General features: G+C 28.3%; 1 protein-coding gene across 3 annotated transcripts in view; it reads left to right on the forward strand.

Annotated features, from left to right (window-relative positions):
• Positions 1 to 22278, forward strand: part of LOC107441029 (phosphatidylinositol 3-kinase regulatory subunit alpha) — a 49168-nt gene that overhangs the window by 13641 nt on the left and 13249 nt on the right. For 2 of the 3 annotated variants that reach the window (XM_087161387.1, XM_087161389.1), the window contains exons 2-8: positions 1025 to 1247; positions 14313 to 14384; positions 15590 to 15626; positions 15709 to 15810; positions 16910 to 16990; positions 20621 to 20731; positions 21709 to 21786. In XM_087161387.1, coding sequence (XP_087017513.1) covers positions 1077 to 1247; positions 14313 to 14384; positions 15590 to 15626; positions 15709 to 15810; positions 16910 to 16990; positions 20621 to 20731; positions 21709 to 21786 — 652 coding nt within the window. In that variant the 5' untranslated portion in view covers positions 1025 to 1076. Of the gene's footprint in view, positions 1 to 1024; positions 1248 to 11609; positions 13188 to 14312; positions 14385 to 15589; positions 15627 to 15708; positions 15811 to 16909; positions 16991 to 20620; positions 20732 to 21708; positions 21787 to 22278 lie in introns of those variants that run through there. The other variant, XM_087161390.1, reaches the window with a different exon arrangement.

Here is a 22278-nt window from a genome sequence, read left to right on the forward strand (position 1 = left end):
GTTTAATAACAAGTTATAAGTAAATATCAACAATAAAAATATTTATAAAAGTCACAAAATTCTAAGAAATTGTGTCATTGAAATTAAAAAGTTTTCTAATTGAAATTAAAATGCAGTCAAAATGACTTCCTTGGGCAATCTAGTGTTAATGCTGTTTTTCGACGTTTCTGTCACCAAGTATCTGTGAGTTAGCAACAGTTACTTATAACTGTCAGTTCAAATTTAGCATATTTTTGACCAGCCCCCTTTACACTATTTTTTTTTCCTTTGTTTAATTATTAAAAAATTACTCCCACTCTGCATTATCTGGACTCATTGGAAAAATTGAGAATTGGATACCTAAAAGTGACATCATAGGTAAATCTTGGCATTCGTTGATTCAAAAGCCAATCAGATTCGACACACGCTCGTGACGTCGCTTACGAGTATCCAATTAAATCACTTAGTTAGATATGATCACTTCACTTCTAGAGTTGCAAGTACCCAATTACTCATTGATTTTTGATAATTTTCACCTAGATGGGAAAATTCCTCAATTATTAAAAACATTTAATAATTTTATTTGAACACGTTGAATGCCACGCTAATTTTACATGGCTTGCCCGTCTGGCCAAAATTATTTTCTCAGTATGTATTGCATCAATTTCTTCAAACCATTTTTGTAACGATAATAATATAAAGAAATTAAAAGCATTTAAAATTTAAAAGAATTATGTGTTTCTATTAATCTTGGCTTCGCCGATCACCGGTGACCCCCGTGGCGCTACGAACAAACTCAGTGCCGGTCACCGGTGACCCTCATGGCATTCAGCGTGTTTAAAGTTTTTTGTCCGTTCTAAAGCCTATTTGATTCTTAACGACAAGATGGTAAATTTAGTTTAAAATTTAGCCTTACCTCAAATGTAAATTACTTAAACTTTTGTTTGTTTATCTATTTTTATTTCATCTTTCTTGGCGAATGACTTTTGAAAAACCATGTTAATGTCTTACTCTGGCGGTAATTGTGAAAATTTTGTTGCTGTAGATTGACCAATGCTGAATGTAAGTGAAGAAGAAGATTGGAAAGTTGGCGAGTGATGCATTTGCACACCTTCACGCATCCTGATGGCAAAGACAAATGCTGTTGCCTATGTAGAAAGGACATAAGACAATCCTTCAATGTTTCCAGGCCGTGGCTCTACACGTCCTTGCGCGGATCTGAACTCGTCAATAGAATGCCCTTTGAGAGTGCCGTCTGCCAAGATGTGGTGAGTACTGAAAAACAATTGCTTCTATTGCCAGTTTTACAAGAGATCAACGACTCTAATCTAAACTCAAAAAATCCTGTTAGTGCTGAGAAATTACCTAAAAATCTATTGAACTACATGAAATAAACTTGATAACTTACGAGCCACTGACAACAATCAGTTAAAACTTGACGTCTAAATGCAAGGTATTTTGGATTTTTTTTGTAAATGCACTCTTATTGCACAATTTACTGTGAAAATGTCAAAGCACTTCGTTTCTTTATAGGTATATATTGATCATGAATTCCGCACCATTTATTCTCTTAATCCATTTGACTAATTTTTAAAACAGTTAACGCAAGTAATCTCAAAAGATTCTTTACTTTTAACGAGTTATGCAGAATTTTGCACTTTGTCTCGATCATATATTTCTATTGTATAAACATGTTCATGAACTAGTTCTAAATATCTGCAAAAATGTTAAAACTCGATAGTTTTGGATTTATTTTTTATTTCATACAGCACAGTAATAGGAACCCGGAGTCGAAAAATTTTCGATGCCCAACTCCGTTCCAAGATAATAAGCTAGGCTGAAGCTCCACTTAGGTTCTGGCAGTTTTAATGTATGTTTATGCGTGTTTCTGAGTTTTAGATTTCAATTTGAAATTTTTATTACTATAAGAAACAAAAAAAAAAAAAAAATAACATAATCATCAGCTCACACAGAAAATACAAAGATTCATTCACATTTGAGTTATTTGTCCATTTTTAAGAAAAATTTTGACTCTATTAAATCCACCTTCATATTTGATCTCAAATGATTATAAATGTATCTAAATGCCGAGAATAGTCTTTCTACGGCAACTTAGCAATTGGCAATACCGTTCCATTGCAGCATACCTCTTAAATTTCTGTTTGATACAATGAAATTGCTGGAGCACGGGAAAGTGTAAATCCCCAGCTCCGGGTCTCTGCACAATAATTCCTACCTTGTATTTTTGAATGAGGAAGTCTGTTTAACTGTACACAGTACTTATATTTTTCGGGAATAGGTAGAAAGTTGGGCACCATCTCTTAACAGATCCAGTTTACAATCCAGTTTTTTTTTTTAAAATATCTGGAATATTATGGTTGTTTTGACTCTAGAAAAATATTTATGTAACAACAGTTGATCATATCTTTTTGGTTGTCACTCTCACTGACGCGTGCATTATGACTTGACAGCTTTGTTCCAAAAACTTCCACTTCTTAAACATTTCAGAATATTCTGAAGTACACATTGAGATTTATCTGCCGCTGCGATCTACTTTTTCGAATTAATATTTTTCTTACTTTTTATTTATAAAAGAAATGTTAGTAATTATGTCCATAAGCTCTTTAATAAATTTTTCTGTTACTTAGATGAACTTAAACTATGAACATCTAGGTAATGAAACTTAATGGCATTGAACTGATTTTTATTTGATGATAAGTTGTGTTTTTCAGATTAATAAAATATGTATTATCTAATTTGTTAATCTTTTTTTATCCTCATTATATTCGAAAATGCAAATGGGATGCGATGCGCAGTCGTTCTACGTTTTGTGTTGTGATATCAGTATAAGCGAGTATGAATCACTGTGCTGTAAATCATTGCGCTCTATTTTTCTGTAAACTGATAAATGCATGCAGAGCTTTAATATAGTTGGATGTTTCGAAAATTGGTTTTTGTCGCAATACTATTTTACTTAATGTTATTTTTTATATTGCTACATCATTTACGCGAATACTAATCTTCAGTAAAAATTCTGAGCTGTAAATTAGTATGCTGTATTCTTTATGAACTGATTGTTTGCGTTATAGAGGTGTATATGATGAGTCGTAATGTTAGTGTAGTATTATCGGAAAAATTATTTGATGCTTCGTCTTAATAACAACGTTACCCTTTGTGTTGATATGCATCAAAATCATGACGTAAAATTTTTGAGCTGTAAGTACTAATTTTTGTGAACTTATTATTACATAACTATGCGACTAGTCATAATATAGTTTCATTTGCTAACGAATAAAAATTTACTTTCATGAAAGCGACGTCTTTAAAAAAAAAAAAACAATATTGATTTCAGTTTAATTTAATTATATGATTTTGTTAGTAGGTTACAAAGCTAATTCTTGGTTATTCTATTTATTCGCTTAATCATAATAGAACCTTACCAAAAATCCAATCCTTTGCTTCGTTTCTACATTAATCGCGGAAGAGGTTGACAAGTTTCGTTCTAAGAAAGCTTTATATTGTGAATATTTAAGTAACTTAGGTAAACAATACAATCTGAACGGAAATATATATTATATGAAGATTTGGCTAGATAAGCTTTTACACGGAAAATAGAATAGCCTTTTGTTCTCCCCATTTTTTTTATTATTATTTATTTATTTAGTTAGGTAATCGCCAATCTGCATTTCTAATTTTCAGACCCTTCCGCGCGGAAAAGATTCGGTAACTCTTCCGGGCTAAGCAGTTGTAATCTGCTTCACGCTGTTAGCTTTTGTCCTTGGACGTGAAGTGCGGTGAAAAATAAAAATGAAGTCCAGATACTTCTTGCCCAACGACGAATTGCCATGCTGTGATGAAGTGAATAAAAAGAGGCTATATATTTCTATCGACCTTGAGATTGAGATGGGGAATGAAGGGAAAAAAAAGTATCCAGGAAATGCTGGCTGATGAGTGTGACTGTTATTTTCAGCTATTATCGGAGCTGCGCTTGCGCAATTTAGGACACACCTTCGTGGGCGGAGTTGTATCTAATATACTTGAAGCTAACCCCGCGAAGTATTTATTAGTAGTCAATTTAGTTTAGTTAATACAAGTTAAATTCTAATTAGAACAAGAAGTCGATTAGAATTTTTTAAATCTAAATATTTCAGAAATTTTTTTGTTATTTAGTATGTAAATGTGATATAATTTGTTCCAATGACTTTTTTAGGGTAACTGATAAAGTATACTATGGAAATAGTTAAAATTACATTCCATTAAAAAGAAAAGATTTGTTTCATCAAATATTCTGTAGACTCTTATTTCACAAATTTTTAAGATGAAAAATTTGCAATAAAAAAAGTTTGAATTCCTTAAAAGGAAAATAAAGAGTATTCTGCAAACTTATTGAAGTTTTTTATTGAATTTGACACCAATTGTGGTGTCATGAAATTGCCCCAAATATGCTAAATTTCATCCTAGTTGTGCTCCAAGCTGCTACAAAATGAATATTTTTGAAAAATTTGCCATAACCGCTTGGAGATGGTCCCCCAACAAATAGAAGTAATTTCTCTAAACCCTCCAAAACACGCCTTTACTGTTGCTATTACTTGTTCTTCAATTGCATAATGTTTGTTGAGATTACAGTTCGCATTATTTTGCAGTTTTAAAGTTTAACATTTTTAATCATTTTTATGTTGTTAATTATTTAGTTTACTACAAATGTTTCATCGTGTTAATAAAATGTCAAACTTTTTGGCTGTTATCTTCGAATGTAATTGTGTTGACAAACTAGCGTTCATTAATTTTTTTAAAAGAATAATGCTACAATTGGCTGTAAAATTTTGTACATCTTAACGATTATTTTTGTAAAACAGATTTATTGTCTTCTAATGCATTCGTAAAAGTTTCTTTTCAGAAAATTATTTAAATTTTATTTGCTGTCAAACTTTGTTCATCAAAAAGTTAATTGTAAAATTAATTGTTGTCATTAAATGTTATAGATAGGTAAGCTAGCATTCTTTTATATTTTCTGTAAGAAAATACTATTAGCTTTCCAATATCGTTCACCTGGTAGATAATTGTTATTAAATAATTTGTTACTGAGGAAATTTTTTCATGCTTTCAACAAAACAAGTTTAAATGGGAAAAGTAAAAAGCTGTTTCAAAATTCGCTCTTTACTATCAAATAATTATAATATAATATAAACTGCTGTTTGTAGAAAATGCAACACCATGAAGGAATCATCAGAATCAAATGAAATTCGCAGCAAATGTCAATTATAGGATATTATGCAAATTAATAAAGTTTCAGAGCCATCGCGCGTGCGTGGCGCGCGCAGCGCCCTCTGAATTGATGCTGAAAGCGTATAAATAAAGTGCTGTAGCGGGACGTTGAAAATAGTCTATGATTATTTGTTAGTGGCAAACGTTTAGTGAGACCTGAGTATGCCTCCACGACGGAAGAATAAGAAATTCAAGCAACTTACGGAGTTTGAACGAGGGAGGATAATCGGCCTTCGAGAAGGAGGATTTTCCTATCGCGCAATAGCAGCTCGTATGCAGCGGAACAGTTCCACAGTGATGCGAGTTTGGAAGCAGTGGACCGACGAGCACCGAACAACTCGAAAAACAGGCACTGGACGACAGAAGGTGACGTCAGAGCGCGATGATCGACACCTGCTCCGCATGGCGGTGAATGATCGCACAGCTTCCTCCAGGCAGCTGGCAGCACATTGGTCTACTGCTACAGGTGTACAATTGTCGGCTTCGTCAATTCGTCGTCGTCTGCTGCGCCGTGGATTGCGTGCAAGGGTGCCATTATACAGGATTCCCCTCACGGCGGATCATCGACGGCTGCGTCGGCAGTGGGCTCTTGAGCACAGAGACTGGCGAGCTGATTGGCACCAAGTTGTCTTTTCAGATGAATCACGCTTCAATTTGTGGACCCATGATGGCCGTGTTCGTGTTAGACGTTATGCCGGTCAACGCTGCCTTCCTGAGTGTATTATTGAACGACATAGTGGTCGAACACCCGGAGTTATGGTCTGGGGTGCGATTTCGTATCATGGACGATCCAATTTGATACGAATTGAGGGTATTCTCAATAGCAACAGATACGTCCGTGAAGTGCTACAGCCCGAAGTCGTTCCTTTCCTTCAAGGCATCCCTGGAGCTATCTTTCAGCAGGATAATGCACGCCCACATGTTGCGCGGACTGTTAGAGACTTCTGTTCAGCACAACGCATGCAACTTCTTCCTTGGCCTGCTTATTCGCCGGATATGTCGCCTATTGAGCACGTGTGGGATATGGTTGGTCGGCGTCTCACTCGTGATCCGCGTCCTGCAGTTTCCAAAGACGAACTTTGGTTGCGCATAAAAGCGATATGGAATTCTCTTCCTCAAGCAGATATTCAACATCTGTTTGACTCCATGCCACGTCGTATAGCAGCACTTATTGCAGCGCGTGGTGGCTGCACCAAATACTGATTTCGGACGCTTAATTTGTTTCTTTTGTTTTGAAAATTTCATCATTTATTTGTATCAGTACAAGTCGTTTCTGCATTAAATTTCATTTGATTCTGATGATTCTTTCATGGTGTTGCATTTTCTACAAACAGCAGTTTACATATCATTGTGACACATTACTTTCAAGTATATAAGTTTAAATAGATAAATTAAAAAACAAATAAAATTTCTCAAATTTTTTTGGAAACGAGTTAAAGAACAATAGTTTGTAAGCTATACGAAATTGAAAAACTAATTTTAATATATTTCTATCAAAGAAAATTAAAATTAACGCAGTGTTTTCCTATACTTATAACACTAAGCATCAAGAGTCTTAAAAAGCTGCATTATTTGAGATCTTCTGTAACCCTTTGAAGCAGAATTTTATTAAACATAATTTTCATACTTTTTTCATTATTCCATAATAATTTAGGTTAAAATAAGTGTTGTATTGTATTTAGCATTTTAATAATTTATGGTTATGAAATATAGTAGGAAACACCGGGGTCTTTTTCTGCGTTTATGGTAAAAGCTTCTAAACACGACTCATTTCTATACAATATTTTTTTTAAAATTGCACTTATTTGCAGTTATTTAAATCTGAGAGAAACGGTTATTCATCATTGAAATTACGTTAAAAAATCTATTAGTGATAAATTTTTAAATATAAATGAATTTTCAAACTACTTTTTTTAGAATTTATTGTTTAGTGCAAATATAATTTTGATAATCTAAAAGATTTTTTTAGTAGCTATTAGACTTTTTTTTTATTTTTAAAAAATGCCAAAATATATATTTTCTTGTTTATTAGACATTAGTGCGCCAGAACGAAAATATATAAATGGGAATATCAAATACAGGGGGCGTAGCGTTTTTAAAAACTGCCTAAAGTTGCTTATTTTCGATTTTCGTTTTTTAAAAGCCCTTAAAGGTGCTTTTTTCATTGGGTGTTTTTAAAAGGAGCTTAATTTTTTCCCTTTTTCAAAATGAGATTTTTCCTTTACTATTTTGATTTTCGATTCGAATTATGCAAAAAGACACAGTTCACATTGCTCGATTCAACGTTTTCACAATTAATTCGACCCCAATCTATTTCGGCGTATTGTCAGTCCGTAGCGTATGAAAACGCCATTCGTTATACATGATTCAAAATTCCATGATTTTTGACAAATGTCAAAAACGATGTCAAAAGCTTTTTTTTTTTTTTTTTTTTGTCATGACGGTTAGAACAAGATAAAACCGTTTATTGTCAAAAACTTTCCAACCCTGCCTAATTATAAGTGCTTAAAAATATTTTTTGAGTGCTTGAAAAGTGTTTAAAAGGTGCTTATTTTTTGTTGAATAATTTGGCTGCGCACCCTGAAATAAATAAAAGAAATTATATAAAGGATCCCATCTGCAAGGGGGAAAGGGTTAAAAGAAATAAATACGAACTCTTATATTAGAATGGCATCACCCCTTCAATAAAAAAAGACCTGCCAAGGCAAGAAGCGTGTGAGAAAGAAGAAAATGTTCGATCACTTCCGTGTATTGTAGCACCTGTTCACCTGCCTAATGCAATTACTTGGGATTAAGGGGAAACCAGTAAGAGAAGAGTGAGGATAAGAATTAGAACAGCGTTCATTAATTGCGATGCTTGTGTGCAGGAGTGCTCAAAGGGTGAAATGACCCGCATATATTCTTTCCTTTTGCATCTCATTTGGGTGGAAGATTTATTTAAAAGTTTTTTTTTTCTTTCTTCTCTCGATGTATTTATGAAGTCCAGTTTAAAAAATTTTGACGGCATTATAGATTCAAAACTTCATGGACACTCTGGCTTTTAGTGTCCTATTTATTGAGGACATGTTAAATGATTAGGCGTAGTGCCAAAACTCCTGGATTTAATTCATGTTAATTGTATTGGCGTCGTTTGTAGAGTATCGGAACAAAAACTGATAATTGGAGAGCTCTTTCGCCGAGAAAAAAAAAAGTCACAGTTCAAGTTCCTTACACTCGAAAAAAACCTGTAATTTTCAACTGTATAAGCCATCTTGCTGTAAAGAATTACCTGGGCTATAGAGCGGACAAATAACTAAGACCAGAATATTTTAAAGTTATTAAAATAAATGTTTTTTCTTTAAAAATCGTCAATCTGGCGACATTTTTCCATCAAGAAAAATTAAAAAAGTCACAGTTCAAGTTCCTTACACTTGAAGGAAAGCTATAATTTTCAACAATCTATGTCATCCTTCCGTTAAGAATTACTTGGAGCTTAGAACGGGCAAATAACTAAAATATTTCAAACGTTATTTAAAAAAAAAAAAATTCAAAAATCATTGAACATTTTCCCACCTATATGAAAATAATCTAAATCCTATGTTTTATTGTTAATTTTTGAAATTTTTTGGAGTCCTGATAATGCAGCATTGAAGCAAGTTTTAAAATAATTAAAAAAAAATAGAACTCTTTTCATTTTCTCCATACTGACGTTTTGCGCCATTTTCAGAATAAACGCAGAGAGTGCTGGCTGAAGGTAGGGTAAACTTGATCCAACAGTTATGAGAAATTGTTGCAACCTCACAATGCTAAACTTGATCCAACAGTCATAAGAAGTAAATGTTGCAACCTCATAATAGTTTTGAAAATGGGATATTATTCGTAAAAAAGCATCATTTCATACGACTACAAAGCTTTCGAAAAAACTGTCTTAAAGAACTGTGTTGAGTGACATTTAACGCAATTGGAGGATCTGAACAAAACTTGGGTATTAGAGATCTCATTTGAAGACGTAAAGCAAACGTAAAAGTTAACTTAATTTGATAGTTATAGTTATCAGGGATTGTGGTGCGGTTAGGGACAGAGGCTGAATATTGGGAAACTTATTCGAAGAATATTTGATATTTTACGTTACCGCAAACTAACATTTTAAGCAATTTCGAACTAAAACTCATAATTGATGAGCTTATTTAAAAATGTGACATTTTTCGCAATTGTGTTGGTAGTGACCATTAAAGCAATTGATGAGAAAAATCTGATAGTTGAATATGTTAAGTGACATTGTATGCAATTGTATTGGCATGCATTGTGGAGTGTTGGATCAAAAACTAAAGAGCTTTGTTAATGAACATGTTAAGTAACAATATAGAATAAAGTAGACCCAAAAGCGACCAACAAGCCCTCCAGTGGTGTATTCTGAATTCAAAGACGATGAGTTTGAGTTTAATCATTCAATCATTTTTAAAATATTGTGAAATTAGGAGTAAGCGGAGATATGGCTGGACAAAATATTTCGAATTAATTTGAATTGTATTTACAAAATTAAATAACCGGCATAAATAAATTCTGTTATGTAAAGAAGTTACCTTATTATAAATACTTCAAGCTATCGTTAAAGACAATTATTTATATTAATCTCAGAACGTATGCAGAGAAGCATTATTTGCAATGACAATGCAAGAAGTTCGAATTAACGTAGGGTTAAATGACCTCAGCTCGTAACTAAGCCTCGTCTTCTCTGTATCTCATTTAAATTGAAGATTAGTTGCCTTTTTTGTTATTATTCAGCCATCGCCCTTGTGTTTAAAATCCAAGGATTTTTTTTAATACTTCATTTTGATGCATTGTGCCAGGTCTTAAATGACGACTGTAGCAAAAGAATAAATCTAAAACTTAGTTGACATTTCTGGATTTCTTAGGTTTTATTTTGTATCGTGTAAGATAGTTGCCGCCTTGATTTTAAATCCGCGACCTACATTGTGTTATCTAGCAATTTAACAGATTTTCTCTTAAGTAGTTTTATAAGTGTCACTTACAGTAACTTTATTTGATTTAATTTACATACTGTAAGTACGATTTAATCAAAACTATAACTTAAAAATATAAATGATATGTATATATAAATTAATTGAATGTGAACATTTTCCATCCTTTTCAAATTTAAATTTTTTTTAATAAAATTTAGTCAAATTTTGAAGAAGTTTTAAATTACCAATGTAAAGAGATCTTTTATTGATATTAGTGTAAAAAAGGAGATATTTCTTTAATGCTAAGGTTGATTGTTTATCCAATTTCAGTATTATTTAAAATTAATAAAAGTCTATAGATAGACTTTTACCTTATAGACCTTACCACTGCATAATGGAACTCAATAATTAATAATGGAGAATTTTTTTATTTTTTATAAAACCATACATTTTTAGACATCTATTTGATCTATTTCTTTTAGAAGTCTATTTGATCTATTTCTTTTAGACGTATATTTGATCTATTTCTACCACAGTCTGTTCTGTGCAAATATGGAACTTAAACTATTTTTGCAATTCACTAACTTTTCTCAAAAATACACTAAAATAATAATTGTTACATACCATTGAAATGTATGTTAACTGAACATTTTATGAAAAATAATTTAAGATGTTAATATATTTAATGACTGAAATTTAAAATATCATTTAAATACTAGGAGTAAAAGATATCGAACAAAAATAGTTACCGCTTTTAATTTATTCAAATATAGAACTAATCAGTATTTGTGAAACTTTTATTATTAAAGCTTTAAATTTATTAATAGCAAATGATTAATAATAACGAGAAATATTTACTTTTTTGAATTTATTCCAATATTCAGTAAATTAAGAACAATATTAAACGCTTTATAGTTTAAAATAACATAACTTATAGAGCATTCTAATAGGGTTTGAATGATTTATTGTAATAGTCCATACGTTAATTTAGTTTTTTTTTTTTTTTTTCCTTTAAGTAATCTGTAAAAATTATACGATTTTAAAACTTAATTTAGTGTAGATAAAAAAGAATGTAAAAAAATCTTAATCATGAAACAAAAATAATAAACCATTCTAAACTTCGCCTTGGACAATTGATGTTCAATAGATAGATATTCACAGCACGTCCTCACACCACGTGACCTTGCTGAAGATATCTAAGCTGCATATCAATATACCGCTTAGAACTGGTTCTCTCTCTTGCCCCCTCTTTCTTTTTTTAACGTAATATATTTTATTAATTTTTATTTATTTATTATGTTTTACATTACGAACGTTAATTTCAACAGGTCATATTCAACTCTGTAAATCTTTGCTACGAGTATAAATTGAAATTCGTAGCGCTCTTGTATATCACTAATAATTTTCAGTTACTCGTTTTTTTTCTTACTGAATCTTCAATAATTCACCTATTTATTAAATAATAAGTTATTATTATAGCTTTCTTACAACTTCTAAGTGTTCAATTATATTTTATTGCTGCTATAAACTTTTAAGTCATAAAACATAGGTAACGTGTAGGGAAACCACGTTTACTTGCTTAAATACAGCATGCTATTGAAATTTATATAACATCGAATATTCGGAAATATTGGTGTTGATTTGATATATTATCTGTTTAAGGCGTCAAGAATTGAGCGTCAGATTTAAAAATTTTTTTAATGGTTACGATATCTGATTGTTATTAGTGAGACTTTGCATAGATTAACCGTAAAGATAACTTTATTTTATAAATCCTTAGCTACCCTGCGATTTGTTTGGAAATTTTCACGCATGCGCGGTGAATCTGAGTTACGGTAAGCCACAACTCTTTCCAAAATCTCCATTGTAATTAATCAGATTGACAAGTTGGCCTTAAATGGCTAAAAACATGGAGTTTCCTCATCTTCTGGGTTCGGTTCAAAATTTTAAGTGTATGCATTGAAAGCTGCAAATTTAATGATATGGGTTTACCGTTCATTGTCGGGAATTAAAAAGATCTTCTCAAGAAAGGCTAATATTTTCTAATACATCATTTATGAATTCTTTTGTTTTCTGAGTCACGTTTAAAACAAAGTTACTGAGTTTTTACATTTTAAATGGCACATTTATGATGCCTGTTTATAATTTTACTGGATTCCCTTTACGTGTAATAATAGGAAGTTTTCTTGTCTTCTGAGTTTGATTCAAAATTAGTATAATTCATAAATGAAAATTAATTACCTCAAACTCTTACTTGGATATATTGATTAATTGAGGAAAAAGAACAACGCGCGTAAATAATGCACCCTTAATGTTTTGTTAAGATATCTTTAACACATTGAATACTTTTTTAATTGCATGTTTCTTAATTAAAAAATCAATTGGAATTAAAAATTGGTAAAAAAAAGGACATTGACTATTACATTATATCTATGTCGATTTCCAAGTTAATTATTTAATCTTAAACCTTACTTTCACCAAGGCCGTTGAACTATTTCAACCGAGTATCGTCTTAAGTGCCACGTTTATGAGGAGATTAGATATTCCAACAGTTCGTAATATACTGTATGCAAAAAAAATGAGGCTCTCTCTTGATTCATTTCACTCAATTTTGCCTCAGTAGATGTATTCATTTTTTTTTCTTCCTCTCTCTATTAAAGTAAGTTTATCTTTACTTATTGATTTATGTGCTATCCCGGGCTTGGTGTTTGAAAGCTTAAAAAAACGAGCAATGTCCAAGGCCTTTCTGTATCGCTCTCGGTTGATTTGTGAAAGCTTTTTTTGTATGCGAGAAACTTTTTATCGCTATGGCAGTGAACTTTAACCCTCTTTATCTTGGTCACTCTTCTCTCTCAGCAGCGCAAACGGGTCGAGTCTTTCTGCCACTACCTGATCCTTTCAATCCTTTCATGACTAAAAATTCTCATCCGTTTTCGGATGAGTCCGAGATTGGATCCTTTCCGACATTGTCGGCCCCCATCTAGGTACTCCATTGCACAGGTTCGTTTTTAATTAGTGTTATTAAAGTTAAATTTAATTTTTAAATATCGTTTGATTTTTTTAAAAACTTTATTATGATAATCGTTTTCTTTTTCTTTCCTTTTAATCGTTTTTTTTTTATTTTTTATTTAAGCTTTTGTAAACCCCATATGTCTTGTTATTTATTTAAACTTTTAATTCTGATACTGTAATAGTTAGGTTTGATTCTGATTAGATTTTGACGCTAATCAGCGTGTAATATCTGTTTTAGAAAACAGCTGTTTTGCCGAATCTTTAACTGTGCTGTTTAAGAGTGTATTCTGTATCATTCGGTTTCGCAATTAAAATCAAGTGTAATTATTTTAAAAATTTATTATTTTGAGAAATAATTAATTTTTACAAACAATATATGACATGTATACTTTTACATGCACGTATTTATGATTTAATCGAACTTGATATTTACATTATTTAGTTTACTATTTAAAACGTTCGTTTTAAATCTTTGGTTTTTCAAGCTTCTAAAATCGTTTGGTTTCTAAACAGATTCATTATTTAGTATTTCAGGCCCTAATTCTTTGGTATTACATTACATTATTTTGTATTTTTATGTGGAAGTCTATAAAATCGTTTGGTTTCTGCTAACAGCTGTTTTGTACCTAAATTTGTTTGTTTTTTTCCTATCTTAAGTGGTTGTTTCAAATATTTTGTAATCTGATCCAATAATAATGATTTGTATATAGTTAAGTTTGATTCTAATATTGTTAAGTATCACAAGGTTTTATAGAAATTTCTTTTATTTATTCATATCCGTTTTTCATATTTAAAACCAAAATATCTAGAACCAATCTTTTTTTAAAAAAGTTTTACAAATTTATTGAAAAAAATTTTTAATGCAGGTTATTTCATTAATTGTATTTTCTTAATACTGGACCCTATTAAAAAAAATTGATTTTTTTTGTGCGTTTGTTTAAGACAGAGGTATTTATTTTATAATTTTTATCATTACACTTATTAAAACATTATTCTGTTGTAAAAAAACTCTTAAGTTACCTTAATTTATATAATCTTCAAAATTTTAAATTAGGATGAATTAAGAAATTAAAAAATTTAATACATTATAAATATGATTATTTTCTATTTCAGAAAATGGGCATTAAAGAAGAATATTACCAAAAGGCCATTTCTGCTGGGGTAGAACACCTCAGTTGTGGTGCTGTAAGTATTTATTTTTTTCCCCTTTTTAATTCATTGATAGCAAAAACTTTTCATTTTTTGTCGTAAATAAATCTAAATTTAAAAAATATACATTCTTTTTTTAAATTTTATTTATCTAAGGAAGAAAAAAAACAAAAAAGTTGTATTTTTCGTTACTCCTGGATGTAGATATCTTTATTCAAATACTTATTTTATTATTTTTTAAAAAGTTGTGTTTGACTGTTTAATTATTTTGTAAATGTATCATTATAAGTAAATGTAATTAATATTTGACTAAATGGATCATTGTAAATAAATATTGTTGAAAAAACAGTAAATATTGTTAAGACATAGGATATTTCAGGTCTTAAATCTTTTATCTGTATTTGTATTATCTTAGTATTCATTCCTTATGTCCTTTTTTTCTTGACATTTATGTATCTTTTTTAATGCAAATTATATGTTTTCATTTTCTGTTGAAAAATTTTTAAACTTAATGTTTATTGTATTAAAACAGTCAAATATTGTTGATTTACTTGCAGTTTTTAAGATTTTATTTATCTTAATAAAGTTTTAAAATTGCGTCTTAATTAAATTTCAAGATTTAATTATATTAAATCATGTACAAAGTGTTGAAAAATTTAAGAAAAAATTTATTGAAATAATTAAAATTAAATCATTATTATTAAAAACTAAAAATAACAAAAAGAAAGAAATTGATGGGAAAAATTTTATGAGTAAATAAAAACTTCATAGCTTGAAAAGAATAATTCAAATTTTGAATAGTTTCATAAAAAATGCCAGTATGAAAAATGTCCTTTGGATATTACAAACTGGAACAAAAAAGTATAGTTTATTTTTCAAAAAATAAAATGTGAAAATCTAAATTTAGTGTACACATTTTTTTTTGTTCAAAATTTTATTATAATACAATAATTTTATTATTTCATATTATGTTTGTCTTTTTTAAGAACATTAAATGATAATGAATTTGCTTACAATAATTTTATTTTATGTATTAGTTGTATTTTTTAATTTTTTATTTTAATATTGAAATGATCATGAATTCGATTATAATAATGTTATTTTATGTTATAATTGTATTTTGCAAATACAATTTTCAAAGATTTTAAATTAAAAAAATTTTATATAAAATTTTTTTGGCTTTGAAATTTAATTACTTGTTATTAATTTTGGAACTGACATCATATTTTTATTCAATTTAGAATCCAATGCAAAGTAGTTCATTGTTCAAAGAAGATAGTAAGTTCCACTTAATTATTTATTTTAATATATTTGTTTTATTTATTTTTTACTTATATCTAATTTATGGTCACATTTTTAGGTGTATCTTCAACTACTAAACTTTTTGAACCATCTTTATTGCACTGCGAAGAGTGCCATTTACGTTTTTACAACTTGATGCATAAGACTCACTTGTGTCAAGGTTAGTTGTTTTAGTTGTAGAGTATAGTAGTTCTTTGTCTTATTAATTGATGAAAAAATTAACACTTCTAATTTTTCATATAAAAATCTGCTTTCATTCTTTGCAGCAGTAGTTTTATAATGAGCTTTATAGAAACTTTTAACATTCTTAAAAAGCTAAAAATTTCATTACAACTGCAAAATTTATATTGGCACTTTAAATTAAATAAACATCTATAAAATGTACCACAGCTATAAAATGTACCTGTTCTTAAAAAATATTAGTCAATTTTTTTCTTATCATTATCTTGTAAATTTACTAAAAACTTTTGCATTCTAAAATAATAATGCATAAAAACAATGATTTATCATACTATAGTGTAATATTTTAAAAGAAATTTTAATTGAAAATGATTAATTTCCTGATAAAATATTTTGATTTATAAATAAGTTTTTTACAGGAATAATTCATTACTCTTTTTGCTGTAATAAGTAGCTTTAAACTTACATTGCCTTTCATTATTGCAGAAGTAAATTTCTATTAATATTTCTTTTATTATTATTCTTATGTCTGCAAAAATCAAAAGTATTTTAAAAGTAAATTTTAAAGTAATGTATAAAAACAATGATTTATTATACTATAGTGTAATATTTTAAAAGAAATTTTCAAAATGATTAATTTCGTGATAAAATAATTTGATTTATAAAGAAATTATTAATTATCTTGATTTATATAGAAGTTATGATATATCTTCCATTGATTGAATATTAAATATTTTTAAATTAAAATTTATTAATTGTATTAAAGTTAATTAATAATTAGCAAATGTTTTGTTTTTAATTGTGATCACAAGTTTATTAAGCTATTTATTGGCTAAAATGTATCTTAAGAATTTCAAATAATAAGAATATTTAGCTCTTTTCATTTTACAAATATTGATTAATTTAACGGAGATGGAAAAATAGTGATTAGTGTAAAAGTTCCTATAATTATATAACAATGATTCCATCTGAAATCTATTGGCTGCCTTTTAGTGAAAAAACATGAGAAAATGTGATAAACAATTTATATAATTCCAATTTGTTACAAATTTAATAGAAATTTTTATTCTTTATTTTAGTCTGTGGACACTGTTCACACAACTCAAGCAATTTCAATACACTCTGCACTTCCCAGAATAAGCATGAGAAAAATTCTGCTGGTAAATGTGCTTTTTTTCTATTCACTGACTTAAATTATGATGTAGTGATTAGGTTTTGCTATATATTTTAGTTTATTTCTATATGTATTCATATAAATTATTTTTAGTTCATTTGGTTTTTACGAATAGGAATATAACAAATTTTATGAACTAACAAACATTCTGTCTCATTAAATAATCATTTTGTTTATTATGTATGGTTATTGCCAGTTAATGGATATCCATAGTTATCCAATCATTGCTAATCCCCTACGGCTGCTTTTTGCAGACTCTGCCTTTTGATCTTGGTTAAGCAATATGGTTGTCCGACATAGTTGGAAGATATGTCACTAATTCATTTAATTAATGTTTGGGGTTTGTTCTTTTAGAATGTTTAAAGTAACAAAATAGCTTTTTTGCTAAGATATTAGCTCTCTTAATTAAAGTTATTCTGCGTTTATAAAATATTCTTGGTTATTTCTTATGTATGTGGACTCTTGTCAGGCATTGTAAGTAAAACATTTTAAGAAAATTTTAAAAAAAAATTTAAATTCACATTTTAAATTCACTTTATGTTTATTGTAAAAAAATATTTAAAAGATATAAAATTCCCATAATTTAAGAAAATGAAAGTAAAGACCATTTTAGACAAGAATATAAATAAGATATCGAAAGGAATATAGTGGAATATAATGAGTAATGAAAATAAAGTCCTTAATGGTTACAGGTTTTGAAGAAAATTGTCATAAAAGTGTTACTAGTTTTATTCTTCTTTTTATTAATCTATGTTTTAGTATTATTAAGAAAATTTAAAACTAAGTGTACGTACAATGTATGTATTCATTTATAAGTATTGAATTAATTTTTATTTTACTTGTTTGAGTGCTTGTTTAAAATAAACTATCTCTAAACACATTGCGAACAGTCTGTAGCTGCCATCTGGTGTATAGATTCAATCTGGTGTATAGTTCAGATAGCAAGAAGTAAGGGATTAAATAATCTAAACATTTAAAACGCCACTAAAAAACATTTATTGTAAATTTTTTAAATGAGTGAATGTAAAAATAGGAGTAAAAATTTATTAATCTAGCAAAAGATAAAAAAATATGCACCTTAATTTTGAAATATTTAATTAAAAATTTCATCAGTTTAAATAAAATAAAAATATAGAAGTTGAAAAAAAATCCTGCAATACTAAAAGCACTATAATATTCACTATACTGCATTTAACTTTTTGTGAATCTAATATCTATTAAAGTTATTAAATCCTATTTATGTAATACTATGCATTACTTTTTAATATTAAAAAAATTAATAATAAAGTTGAAATGAAAATTAAGGAAATGTAAAATAGCCGTTACTGTTAAAAGGATTCTTTTTTAACTTACTATGTCTTTGATGTCTTAAAATAACTTCATAATAATATTAAGGGTGGAAGTTGTTTTTTTCGTCAATTTTATCAGGAGAATATTTTAAATTACAGAATTTGTCTGATCATTAAAAAACTCAACAATATTGTTCAAAGTAATTACTGTATGCAAATATCTGGAGCAACTAATAAATATTTTAAATTAAGACACTTGGTTAATTCTGTTCTGTGTGCAATTGTTAAATTTTTGGTTAGTTTTAATGAGCATTTTCTTAAGTTTCCACCTGTGTTAAAAAAGATAAATGCATGTGTGCCTGTGCTTAAATTTAAATATTTCTGAAGAATGTATGCATCATTGAGTGCTAGTCATCCAACCATTCTGCCTGTTGCATCAAGGGATTAAACAGGTTTTTTTTCTTCTACTTTTTGCATTGAATCCTTTTTTGATCACTTTTGTCCTTGAAAACACACGCTGACTTTCATGAAATGAATATAGATGAGATGGCAAGGTCAGCATATTTTTAAATTTAACCCTTTCTACCATTTTTTAAGCTCAGCTGATTGAGTGGGATTTTCAAGTTGTAACATTTCTGTGTAAAAGGGTTTATAAGCTGAGTTTAAGAACTTTCTTGAAGAAACTATATTTCAATTGGTGATCATTAATCTTGTGGTGTTTTGTTATACATAGAAAGTGCAAATTTAAAACTAATCTGGTATCATGCAAATACTTTTTTTTCTGTTAGCTACTTAAGTTGTATCAAATATTACATCACATTATAAATTTCATTTACACACAACAAATTATTTTTAATACCTATTTTTGGCTTGATCACTTAATTCTGAAATAAGCTTCTAATAATAACTTATATTAATTTCTTTAATTCACAAATAATTTAAATTCTTAAACTTGTTTTATATTGAATAATTATTTTTTACTTCTTTGTCAGAAAAACTTACTAACAAGAAATGAATTATAAATTATACTTACTAGCAAGAAATTATTTTTAAATTCTTATTTTTAACTTTATACTGAATAATTAATTATAAATGATTTGTTAGCATTTAATTCTGAAATTAACTGCTTATGATTAAAAATCGAATAAGGCACAAATATTAACAAATATTTCATTAACTTAAAACAAATTTTCATGAATTTTATTTTGTGTAGACAAACTAATTTTTTCCTTATTTATTTATTATATATTTTTTTTGGTGGGGGGGGGAGTACAATCTTCTAATAACTAGACAAGCCATTTAATGAAGGTTTATTAACAAATCGAATTAATTACTTTTGTTACTTTTACTACTTATCACCATATTTGAATAAAAATGACATTTTCATTGTTTAAACTTACATGAAATATGTATTCCTTTAATGTTAGGGAATTTCCATGTTGAAATTTTTTCTGGAGTTTAAATTTTAGTTTCTCCGGAATTATATTGATAGGAATTTAATTCACTATTTTCAGAGATCTTAGGAGATATGTTCATTTAATTTATTTACTATTATTTTATTAAAAATTGCACTTTTATTCTTTAAACTTACGTGAAATCTTAGCATTTACAATATTTACTATTTTGTGAGCTTTACTGTTATTGCTTATTTTATAGCTTAAAATTAAAAAAAATTTCCAGAATTTATATTAAAAAAAAGAATTCTTTTTTTATTACCTAGGCAAAAATCTTAATGCAAGTGTTTATTTTATTCCTTATATTTTATGGTAAATAATTGGTATTTTACCAATAATTGAGGCTTTATTAGCTTATTTCCTAAAGAAAAGAATCTAATACAGTAGGGAACCGATTATCCGGAACGATCGGGACCATAGCTATTCCGGATAACTGATTTTTCCAGTTTTCTGAATCGCTACAAAAACCGTTTTTTTTTTATTGCTAAACCCAACTAAAAAAAACAAATATTTTTGGAAATAATCTTAAAAAGAAGAAAAAACGATGAAGTAATACACTAATGATTATTTCCAAAACGATGGTAAGGTAAACATCTTTCGAAAAAGAAAGAAAAATCCTAAAATCCTATGAGGAAAAAAAATTTTTTTTTAAAAAAATGGCGGGAAAACTTATTGAATTTCGTTCCGGTTTTCTGATTTCCAGATAACGGGTTCTGTACTGTATTACTTTTTTTTTCTTTTCGTTTTTATTTTGTCTGAAGATTTTTTCAGTTAATAAATTAGCTGTTTTACTGTTCATCTGATATTATTCCTATTAATTAACAGTTCGGATGATTAATTTTTTTTAATTAACTGGTTTTTCATTTTTTCCAGCTTCTTTGGGACAAGATTTGTCTTTAGAATTCAATGTGGCTGATCAGCATGCCCCAACACTAGTCCTAAAATATATTCAAGAAATTGAAACCCTAGCAAAACAAAATAAAGGTAATATTTTAATATCAGTAAATTTATTTTTAGAGTTTTCAAACTTTTCTTAGTATTACAGATTGAATGTAAATTTAGATTTAATGAGAAATTATATTATATTTACAGTTTTAACTTGATTCAGAAAAAAAAAAAAAAATTTTTTCTGTATTCATTTTTGCTAAAAAATTTTACAAGTTATTTCTATGTTTTTTTAAAAAGAAATTAACAAATAATTTATCAAAAAATTCATCTTAAACTATCTTTACCGCTTAATTCATCTTAAACTATCTTTACCCTTAAAGTCCCTGGATAGAATTGTACAAAAATTTTCCTGCTATGCACTACTCTCCCATTAAATTTCATAGCAGAAACCATTTTTTATTTTATTTTTATTTTTTAAATGCGGGAAAGCTTGCAGCTAAAAGTTTTAAAAAAAGCCGAAACTCATGCTCAGCAGGGTTAACAAAATATTTTTTATAATGTATTTTTCATAAACTTTTATTCAGGGCCAAAACCTAGAATAGTCAGGGAATTTTATTTTGACTCTAAAAATCAGTGAAAGTTGCATTTCTTTTTTCTTTGCAAAAGCCTGAAAAATACAGTAATCAGTTATTGAGATTCAAGTCAAATAATTCTAACATCCTTTATAAATATTTATTGTTAAAAATTTCACATTTTTGTGAAGCTTTTCTACTTTTCCATACTCATCCAATATTATTTTGTTCATAAAATCGAATATTCGACATTACAAAAAGGAAAAATCAAAGTTTTCTGATAAGAAATTGCATAGTGCAGATTAAACATGATCTGGATTTTCTTTGAAATTTTCCTAATATACTTGGAAAAGTTACGGAATTTTATTTTTTCTGAAATGGAGGGGGAACTCTGATGCATGTATTATGAGGAAATTAAATTATTTATGCCCTATTTTTAAGAATTTACTTAATAACCAATGTGTGCAATGGGCAAACAGTTATATTTTTTCCTATTTGCAGATATTGATTTATACTTAGCCTATAAAACACACAATCATAGTCACACTCAACTTAAAAGCAAGCAAAGACAAAATGAAGGTAAATGTAATTCTGCTATTATTTCTTTTCAATCTAATGTTTTTAAGTAAAAATTATTTTTACATTTGTCATTGATTTTATTTAAAGGAGTTATTATTTATCCTCCACAGTTTTTGTAGATAAAACATCCTCGCAAATTTTTTTAACTCCATTATTGAAAAATTACTGGATTTTAATTGATTGAAAAAAATTCTTTCCTTAAAATAAAATTTAACTATAAGGATTTTTAACTGCAAAGCTACCATGCTTAATTACTAAAGGGAACATAGGCTATAAGTTGCGAAAATATTATTATTATTATTATAATTTTTTTTTCTTGCTTCACTAAGATTTAAATTACTTTTTTTTGTTAAATATTACAAATTTGACTATTATTAGTTACATTATTTTAAAAAAGGTAATAATTAAAATAAAATATAGCTACTCTACAAAATTGAACCCTTGTACTTAATTGAAATACTATATCCATACATTATTTATTATAGGTTTATA

This window comes from Parasteatoda tepidariorum, chromosome 4 (genome assembly GCF_982258835.1).
Source record: "Parasteatoda tepidariorum strain Cologne lab strain chromosome 4, Ptep-v5.0, whole genome shotgun sequence".
NCBI classification, from domain to species: Eukaryota; Metazoa; Arthropoda; class Arachnida; order Araneae; family Theridiidae; genus Parasteatoda; species Parasteatoda tepidariorum.